Source organism: Syngnathoides biaculeatus, chromosome 7 (genome assembly GCF_019802595.1).
Source record: "Syngnathoides biaculeatus isolate LvHL_M chromosome 7, ASM1980259v1, whole genome shotgun sequence".
Lineage (NCBI taxonomy): Eukaryota > Metazoa > Chordata > Actinopteri > Syngnathiformes > Syngnathidae > Syngnathoides > Syngnathoides biaculeatus.
In genome coordinates this window covers 6,083,994-6,093,819 of record NC_084646.1, presented here as the reverse complement: position 1 = coordinate 6,093,819, position 9,826 = coordinate 6,083,994, and the positions used below count along the sequence as shown (strand labels likewise).

The 9,826-nt window shown below is 44.4% G+C and overlaps 1 protein-coding gene across 1 annotated transcript; it reads right to left on the bottom strand.

The window, feature by feature from the left end:
- Positions 1-1,873: 1,873 nt before the first annotated feature.
- Positions 1,874-5,400, bottom strand: chst14 (carbohydrate (N-acetylgalactosamine 4-0) sulfotransferase 14). The gene is made up of 2 exons (XM_061824442.1): positions 4,995-5,400; positions 1,874-3,844 (listed from the first exon to the last, which is right to left on the bottom strand). Exons 1-2 carry the CDS (start codon positions 5,268-5,270, stop codon positions 3,020-3,022), a joined length of 1,101 nt encoding a protein of 366 aa, XP_061680426.1. The 5' UTR covers positions 5,271-5,400; the 3' UTR covers positions 1,874-3,019.
- Positions 5,401-9,826: the final 4,426 nt, after the last annotated feature.

The following is a 9,826-nucleotide window of genomic DNA, read 5'->3' as shown; positions in this document are numbered from 1 at the left end:
TTATATTTTATATATATTATTTATTTTTTAAATTACCTAGCATTTATGAGCGCTCTCTGGCAGTGCCCGTCAACCCGGATGGGAACTGAAAACGTTTGATGCTAAAAAGCAAGGCTCGTGCAGACAGCGCAAAGTGTCAAAGTCTTACAGTGGAATCTTGGAAGTCGAGCGTGATTGTTGAGACTTCTCCTAGGAAATCGCGTCAAGGGAAGTTATGTTTTCAAAATGTCGCAATCTGAAAAATGTTTACTGGAATTTCTCATCTATAATAAGCTCTGGAGTGTAATATGCACCCCCAAAATTGACCTCAAGAATCAAGAAAACGCTTCTACCCATGTATAATGCGCAACAACGATTTGCTGCTGTCCATATGCTCAAAATGTAGTATTATCCATATTTTATTCCTTTTTTTAAAGAAATACTTTTTTTTAAAAACAAAAATTACTCCCCCCCCCACCCCAAATATGAGTATTCATCTGACAAGCTGAAAGAAACTTTACCTTTTTTTTTAAAGATATAGTTTGGTCTATGTGCATCTATTCGCCTAATTCTGTTGCGGTTTTTCAGGCCAACACAATGTCAAAAAGCTTAATTGTTGCTTAATATCACAGAGCTGAAACCAAAATTTATTTGCAGATCAGTAATTGTTTTTTTCCCCTTATACCCATGTATAATGTACTCATCAGCTTTTGATCATTTTTGAAGTAAAAAAAAAAAGTGAATTATATAAGAGAAATTACAGAAAGTTTGTCAGCAAGCTAGTTTGTTTAGCTACATGTTGATAGCGAGCACTGGTGCGCTAAATTGAATTTTTTTGTAATACATTTTTCACCAAGATTGGCATCTCATGGGGATGATGAGGGTTTGACTTTTGAGGAGTATTTCTGCCCAAAATGTTTGCTGAAAATTGGAACTGTACCACTTTTCTGGGGAATTCAAATTTGTAAGTTTCAATATTGATCGTTGAAAAATGATTAATGCTGTGCCGCAGGATTTTTTGAAAAATGTTTGTGGTTGTTTTACTGATTCCAGTAAGTGACAGAATATCCAGTCACAAAGTCCTAGAAACGCTATAAAAGTTTGGGTGGTGAAATAATGCAACTCTGGTGGGAATTTGGCATCCACATTTTGTTTGGCGCACAAGTTGAGACGCGCCTTACGATTGGCAGGAAGCATCGAAATGACTTCGAGAAGGCTTGGAAGAAAGCGGGCGTGCTTAGATGAAAGCAATGTCACGCTTCCTGCCATTGACTCCAGCCGCTGTGTTTGGAGGAGCATGACTCAAAGACATCACCGCAGGAAAAAGAATAATAATAATAATAAGCACGAAGGTGGGAACATTATGTTAAGCGTATAACTAACGGTCACGGAGCGGTTTAGGCGGGCTCCAAAACCGCAATGCAAAAGAAAACCTGCGGCCAGAGCTTAATCTTCGAGGTTTCGAGGCCACAGCTGAGAACCCAGAAATATTTAGGAAGTTTTTTTTGTACGAGATATTCTCTCGCTTACCATATTTAATAAACAACCGTAAACATTTGAGACCCTGAAGAATTGGGATCAGGAGTGTTGGCGGATTTGTGCACAGCTTAGGCAACAGCCAGAATTCACAAAAACGTGTACGTTTGGGTCTTGTTTTGTTTTTTTTAACACACCCTCAACTTCTGTCACCATAATCAGGTAAAAACATATTTGGAGATTGACTACTTCTATCTGACTGAGCAATTTTTACGAACGCACAAAGGGATTATTTCCCCCACTGTATAAGATTTAAAAACGTGACGGCTGAGTGAAAATAATCCAGTCTGCTCACGTTGTGTTTGGTGTGCGTTTTAGCCAGTGAAATAAAAGTCACGAGATATTTTGGGTAAAAACAAAAAAAATGTGAACAGTCTTTATAGAAAACTAGAAAAATATAGTGCAAAATATAATACAGAGGAACAAAGTCTGTCGCTGAAACACAATTCAGTGAGTGATTGGGGGGCAATTGATCATTGCAAACACTTAAAATGGCTCCCAAAATATTCCCACTCCTTATTTCCTCTTCTTCTTACCCATTTGCATCTTCCTTGACAATCATGCCATGTTTTTGGGGTTCAAAAAAATTATTATGTTGAGCCTCAAAACGCCGTTGGATGATGTGCGGTGCTTAATCGCTTGGTGTGGTTGAAAAGTCAGCCGACCCAAATTTGGTTTGGGATGTCTGTTTTGCGGGTGGACACGTATGAGGGCGGCAGAACAGCGGTGAGATGTGCCGTAGGTGTGTCGGAAAAATTTAAGGTGGAGGTGGGACTGCATCAGGGATCCGCGCTGAGCCCCTTCCTGTTTGCTGTAGTCATGGATAGGCTGACAGGTTAGACTGGATTTCCCTTGGACTATGATGTTCGCAGATGATATTGTGACATGCAGCGGGTCCAAGCGGTGTGGAAGAGTCGCCGGAAGGTGTCTGGTGTTCTATGTGACAGAAGAGTCTCCGCTATAAAACAGTGGTGAGGCCGGCCATGATGTACGTATTAGAGACGGAGGCACTGAAGCGACAACAGGAAGCAGAACTGGAGGTTCTCGCTCGGAGTGAGCAGGTTGGATAGGAGCAGAAATGAGCTCATTAGAGGGACAGACAAAGTTGGATGTTTTGAAGACAAGTTTCGAGAGAGCAGACTTCGGTGGTTTGGACATGTCCAGATGCGAGAGAGTGAGGAAATTGGTAGGAGGGTGGTCAAGATGGAGCTACCAGGGAACAGACCAAAGAAAAGGTTGATGGATGTGGTGAGGGAGGACATGAGGACAGTGGGTGTTAGAGAGGAAGATGCACGAGATAGGCTTAGATGGAAAAAGATGACACGCTGTGGCGACCCCTAACGGGACAAGCCGAAAAGAAAAGAAGAAGAGTTTCTTTTATGGGTGGCTGTTTTGCTCTGGCCTAAAACGTGATCCAGCGGGGGCTGTAGATACAATAAATGCTGGACGCAATTAAATTAATCTTTTAAATGCTATTCCAGTTCACTTTTTTTTTTTTTTTTAATTAATGCCGGCAGTGCTCCGCGGTCGTGTTGGGGAGTGGATATGCAAAGAGGGAGAAGTCTAAAATGTACTTCGGGAGGAGCTCCCGCAGAAGCTTCTGCGGCAGGCTGCACAGGTAGTAGTGCAGCGTCTCCGCCGTGACGGGTTTGTACCACGCCTGCCTCGCCGGGAAGCTGACGTGCGGCGGCACCCCGACCCTGCGCAGCACGAAGTCGGCGTCGCGCTCCAGGTGCTCGTAGGAGCCGACGAAGTCGTAGTGCAGCACGCACGGCTGGCAGAGGTTGTACATGGGCATCCAGTGTTCGTTCATGCGCTCGGGGTCCTCGTCCAGAAGGTAGCGGACGAACTCGGCGAAAGTGACGTCGTCCCCGGCGACGGGCGAGCCGGCGTGGTTCTTCCGGTAACGCTTGACGATCTCCGCCCCGTACCTGCGCTGGTACGACTCGATCTCGCCGAACTTGTTCCTGTACGCGGAGAGCAGGCGCTCCATCGGCTCGCGCACGAACATGAACTTGAAGTAGTGCTCCAGACGGTAGCGGATGCCCTCCGGTTTCAGCGAGGACAGGAAAGTCAGGTCCCTCATGTGGTCCATCTTGACCTTGACGTCCACGTTCTCCAGCGCGCCGCCCAAAACCTTCAGTACCCGCTTCCAGTTGGAGCAGGCCACCTTGGGCACGTAGCAGTACAGGAAGCGGTACTCGTCGTTGACCAGCACGTGCTGCAGCAGCGTCTTCCTTTGCTGCGGCGTCAGCGACCACAGGCTGTGCGGCATGTTCTTCTGGCTGCACATGGACGCCATGGTCCGGTTTCGGATGTCCTGGAGGATCTGGACGAGATTACAGTCAGGATGCGGGTGAGTATTTTTTAGGACCAGGAAGGTTCTGACCTACATTTCCAATTTAAATTATTGTAGTTTTTCAACGAACTTGTATTTATTCGTAACAGCCTATTGTCATTATTTAGCATTTTTGCTCGTTACACTGTTTTCAATTCTTGCGGACTATATAAATATGCTTTTTCTATAATCAGATTGCAGCGTAAATGTGTTGCCATGTCAAAATACCCCAAGGATTAAGAATTAGCGCACAATTGTTCTCGCCTTGCTGAAATTTGCCCGAGGTCCTCCAGTGTGGGGCCGGCTTTTCGTCACTTGGTCATTTTGGAGGCGGAGCTAGGGGGTTGCGATGACGCGAGCGGCTTTGACTTGTGGCTGCGGCAGCCTGACGTTAACAATAATAATAATTTAAAAAAAGGTAACATATTTGGCGGCGGCACGGTGGACCAGTTGGTAAAACGTTGGCCTCACAGTTCTGAGTTTGCATGTTCTCCCCGTGCCTACGTGGGGTTCCCCCGGGCACTCCAGTTTCCTCCCACATTCCAAAAACATGCAACACACTCTAAATTGCCCCTCGGTGAGATTGTGAGTGCGGCTGTTTGTCTCAATGTGCCCTGCGATTGCCTGGCACCTAGTTCAGGGTATTCCCCGCCTCTTGCCCGTTGGCAGCTGGGATAAGCTCCAGCACCACCACCCTTCTGAGGATAAGCGGCAAAGAAAATGGATGGATATTTCAAATGTTAACACATTGGGCCTTTTTTTTATGTACAACAGTTCAGTTTAGCGTTTTTTGGTATAAGTTCAGAATGTTAAAAGGTTTGTAAAGCAAAGTTTGTAAGTTTAATTACAGGAGTTGAATCAGTACATCTATCACAGTTTTTGTTTTTTTTTGTAAACAAGTTTGTGTACTTTTGCCATTTCTGGCACTGTGTATAATTTAATTAACAGTCGAAAAATCATTTGTACTTTTCAGAGTCTCCGCTTTATTTACTTAAACTTACTTATCAGAGTTGAATCATTACAATTAACAGTAAAACTTGTAAGTACATACTTTTGTCATTAAGAACAGTCACAGTCTAAACTTTTTTTTTTGTTTGTTTTACTCTTGTACTCGAGTGAGTTCTGGCGGGGGTGTCCTTACCTGCGACTCCATGTCCTCCCCCGCAGCCACCCGTCGGCCGGTGTGCTGCCGGCCGACATCCAGCCTCGCGCTTCCCCGGGGAGACGGGGTCTCCACGCCGCTGAGCATTCCTTTCTCGATCATGAGCAGCAGGCCTCCGGAGGCGACGATCACCAGGAACGTTAGCACGGACGGCAGCACCGCGCCGGACGAGCGGCGGCGCGCCGCCGAGCTCCGAAAGTCGGGCGCCCGAGCGCCGCCGCTTCTCTTCGCCGCGTCCGGCCTCCGGGGAGCCATCGTCCGAAGCCGGTACGAGCCGCCTCAGTCGACGTCGTTCCTCAAGATAGGTGGCTCAACTTCGGCTAGCTTGAAACAAAGGGCTCGGTAAGGATGACTGCCGCTCTCTCTCTCTCTCTCTCTCTCTCTCTCTCTCTCTCTCTCTCTCTCTCTCTCTCTCTTTTTTTTTTTTTTGTTTTTTTTTTTTTGTTTAACCTACCACGTACCCACAGTTAACTTTTTGTCCACGCAACATCCACGCGAAGCATTTCCTTCAGGATTTTCACAATAAAAAAAAACCCGAGTCACAATAATTATCTTGAATGGGGAAATATGAGCTCTAAAAGCTAAGACAAAATACATCCGGTTGGTGATTTCAAAATAAAATCTTTTGAAAAGACTGGATTTTACTGTAAAGTACATTTACTTCCAATTTGAATTCGTTACTAGATCGAGCCGAATATCAAATTCCCCTCATTGAAGTCAACTGAAATGCCATTGGCCAGTGGCTCAGCTGGTTAAGTGTTGGCCTCACAGTTCTGAGGACCCGGGTTCAATCCCCGCACCCGCCTGTGTAGAGTTTGCATGTACCTGCGTGGGTTTCCTCCCACATTCCAAAAACATGCGACATTAATTGGACACTCCAAATTGCCCATAGGTGTGATTGTGAGTGCGGCTGTTTGTTTGGCAGCTGGGATATCCTCCAGCACTCCCTGCGACCCTCGTGAGGATAAGGGGTGAAGAAAATGGATTGATGAAATGCAATTCGTGGACTGCCTTTTACTCAAAGTTTGAGTGCGCGCATTGAGCTTTTGTATCAGTATTTTTATTATATCGTAAGGCCTAGAAATGTCCGATTCTCATGAAACTCTTTTGGAACAAATCAGCTGCCGTGTGGAAAACTTTTCTCTCAAATTCTACACATCAGAATTCCAATAATGCAGGGCTCGCCCAGTCGGCCCCGCCCCGAAAGCTCATTAGCGGGAACTGAGAAGACCGGATTCCAGTCTCGTTAATCCGATGCACGCTACCACCAACACGTTTCCCAGTCTGAATTCTTGACAATAATTGATTCTAGATTGTGTTATGATTTGAATTCCAATCTGGTGTTTTATTGTAAACCAATTGTTTGCCAACTGGGTTGTGGGTTCTCTTCTCTACCGTCTTTAACACAATCAGAAGCGGTGACCTGCTTTTACCACTTTCAGCTATGTGACACCACACACACACACACATATATATATATATATATAGAATTTTTTTTAATTTATTTTTTTTAAATATTAGAATAAGCATTGCTGCTGTAACTTCAATGTTACGCCTTCGAGAGCGGCGTTCAAAATAGTAGCGGTCGAATGTGACTAACCAAATTAATTCACATTTTCAGTATATTTTTTTTATTGGTACATGTCAAATAAGTTGTCAGTCTCAGAAAACTGGCAAGACCCAGCGTACATGATATACACACTCTTAAAGTCCCACTGACATCCCTATATACATTGTAAAATACATATTGTGATGAAAATTACAATATATTATTCACTTTGTCTATACGAGAAAAAAAAAAATAAGAGCGGAGAGCGTGTCATTCATGCGCAAAGTTGCGGAAGTCTCACTCGACATCCCAGTGGCAGCCACATTGCCAGCAATGTCATCAGCAGACGTCACACTGGGACGTCCACCATTGAAAACACGTAGTGGCAACTTGCTACGTGAGACAGACAACAGAGTTTTTCGGATTTTTCCGACACCCCTTCTGACACGGAAGCTCTTTTCCAAGAAGAGAACATCTCACAGTCGAGTGAATTGTCCGGGGCAATATTACCCTATCGTTTCGAGCCATATTTAGATGATATACGGATCACTTCTAACTGAAGAAACTCCTAGGCGGTATGTATGACAGTATGCAGCGTTCTCAGTCGTGAGCGATGACAACGCCGCGGGCGGCCACGGTTGCTCGGTAAAAGAAGGATTACGCCCCCCCCCCACCCCCCAACTATTATTTTTTTTAAATATTAGAAATAAGCATTGCTGCTGTAACTTCAATGTTACGCCTTCGAGAGCGGCGTTCAAAATAGTAGCGGTCGAATGTGACTAACCAAATTAATTCACATTTTCAGTATATTTTTTTTATTGGTACATGTCAAATAAGTTGTCAGTCTCAGAAAACTGGCAAGACCCAGCGTACATGATATACACACTCTTAAAGTCCCACTGACATCCCTATATACATTGTAAAATACATATTGTGATGAAAATTACAATATATTATTCACTTTGTCTATACGAGAAAAAAAAAAATAAGAGCGGAGAGCGTGTCATTCATGCGCAAAGTTGCGGAAGTCTCACTCGACATCCCAGTGGCAGCCACATTGCCAGCAATGTCATCAGCAGACGTCACACTGGGACGTCCACCATTGAAAACACGTAGTGGCAACTTGCTACGTGAGACAGACAACAGAGTTTTTCGGATTTTTCCGACACCCCTTCTGACACGGAAGCTCTTTTCCAAGAAGAGAACATCTCACAGTCGAGTGAATTGTCCGGGGCAATATTACCCTATCGTTTCGAGCCATATTTAGATGATATACGGATCACTTCTAACTGAAGAAACTCCTAGGCGGTATGTATGACAGTATGCAGCGTTCTCAGTCGTGAGCGATGACAACGCCGCGGGCGGCCACGGTTGCTCGGTAAAAGAAGGATTACGCCCCCCCCCCACCCCCCAACTATTATTTTTTTTAATAGCTCTATTCACACCCACCTGTCATTTGGAACCCACAAAACTGTCATCCTTTGCACCCGTGCAATCCATTTTTCACGACAAACCAGTTTTTTAGAAACGTCTGAAGAGTGAATCCACCCTCCCGAGTGTTCGAGCAAAATCCAGCAATACAACGAGACGGAATTTTGGCTAACAAGCAGGAAAAAACAACGACTTTCCCGCCGGTAAAACTGGTACAAACACACGAACCCGCCGTCAGTGTGGGCTTCTGGAAAAAAAATGTCACTTCCTGCTTCTCCTCCAAAACGAATGCCTCAAGAGATTTTCATAGCGGGAGATACAAAAAAACATACACATCAAAATATTTTGTGGTGAACAAACGGATGGGTCCATTCCGGCTGCTTAATTATAAAATTAAAAACATACTCAAAATAATGCTTTACGTGTCAGTAGAGCTTTAAGGCTGTGCAATTGAGCATTTTTTGAAAGGGGTGTGTTTAAAAAAAAAAAAAAGGAATTTGGTCAGTGAGGTCGTCCAGTTTTGCGAAAAACTGGTGTGAATCAGTTGGCCCCTAATTAAGAACGAAGCCAGGACCTGTTGAACAAGAATTTCTCTTTGAAAGCCTGAGGAAAATGGATCGTTCAACCCGTTAAGAACAGAATACTTTGATTAAAAGTTTGATTGGAGATGGGAAACCTTATAAAGAGATGCAAAAAAATTCTAAGCTGTGACGCTAAGATGATCTCTAATGCCTTAAAATGGAGAGCAAAACCAGAAAAGTGGCAGACCATGGAAGACAACCATCAAAATGGATCATAGAACAGCAAAGAATAAGACAATGATCAGATCCAGGATGATCAAAGACGGTCTGGAGTTACCTGTAAGTACTGTACTGTGACAGTCAGAAGACGTTTGTGTGAAGCTCATCTTTTTTTACGAGAATCTCTCGCAAAATCCTTCTGTTAAAGACAAAAAAAGGCATGTTCAGAAGAGGTTACAGTTTTCCAAAGAACGCATCAACTGGCCTCAAGACTAATGGAGGAAGATTTTGTGGACTGGTGAGAGTAAAATTGTTCTGTTTGGGTCCAGGGACTGCAGAGAGTTTGTGAGACGACTCTAAGACTCTGAATCCAAGCCACAGAACACAATGAAGCATCATGATCTTGGCATGTTTCTCCTACTATGGTGTTGGGTGTCTTTATCGCATACCAGAGATCATGGATCAGTTTTCGTACGTTAAAATACTCAAAGAGGTCACGCCCTTAAAATGAGAGTTTCAACAAGATGATGACCCCAAACACTCGTAAACATGCAAAGTCTTGATTCCAAACCAACAACATTCATGTCGTGGAGTGGCCCGCCCAATCGCCAGACCTCAATCCAATCGAGAACTTGTGGAGGTGACATCCAAAACTGCTGTTTCTGGAGCAAAACCAAGTCATGGAAATGAATTGTGGAACGTCGTTAAGGAATCTTGGAGTGGAATAACAGATGAAAGGTGCCAGAAGTTGGTTGACTCCATGCCACACAGAACAACGTTCATGTCATGGAGTGGCCAGCCCAATCCCCAGACCTCAACTCAATCGAGAACTTGTGGGGGTGTCATCAAAAAATGCAATTTCTGGAGCAAAACCAAGTCATGTAAATGAATTGTGAAATGTCGTGAAGGAATCTCTGAGTGGAATAAGAGTGGTTGACTCCATGCCACACAGAACAACATTCATGTGGCCAGTCCAATCTCCAGACCTCAATCCAATCGAGAACTTGTGGGGGCTACAATTCGCTGTCTAAAATTCACCGTCTGTGCCACCAGGCAGGGTTACTTCAGGTCAGAACCGAACAGCCAGTCAA

What these genes read in the sequence shown, in the direction of transcription:
- chst14 (XM_061824442.1), bottom strand. Translation starts at nt 5,270, where the DNA reads ATGGCTCCCCGGAGGCCGGACGCGGCGAAGAGAAGCGGCGGCGCTCGG. An exon ending in GGGAGGACATGGAGTCGCAG is followed by an intron (nt 3,845 to 4,994) that starts GTAAGGACACCC and finishes AATCTCGTCCAG; the next exon opens with ATCCTCCAGGACATCCGAAA.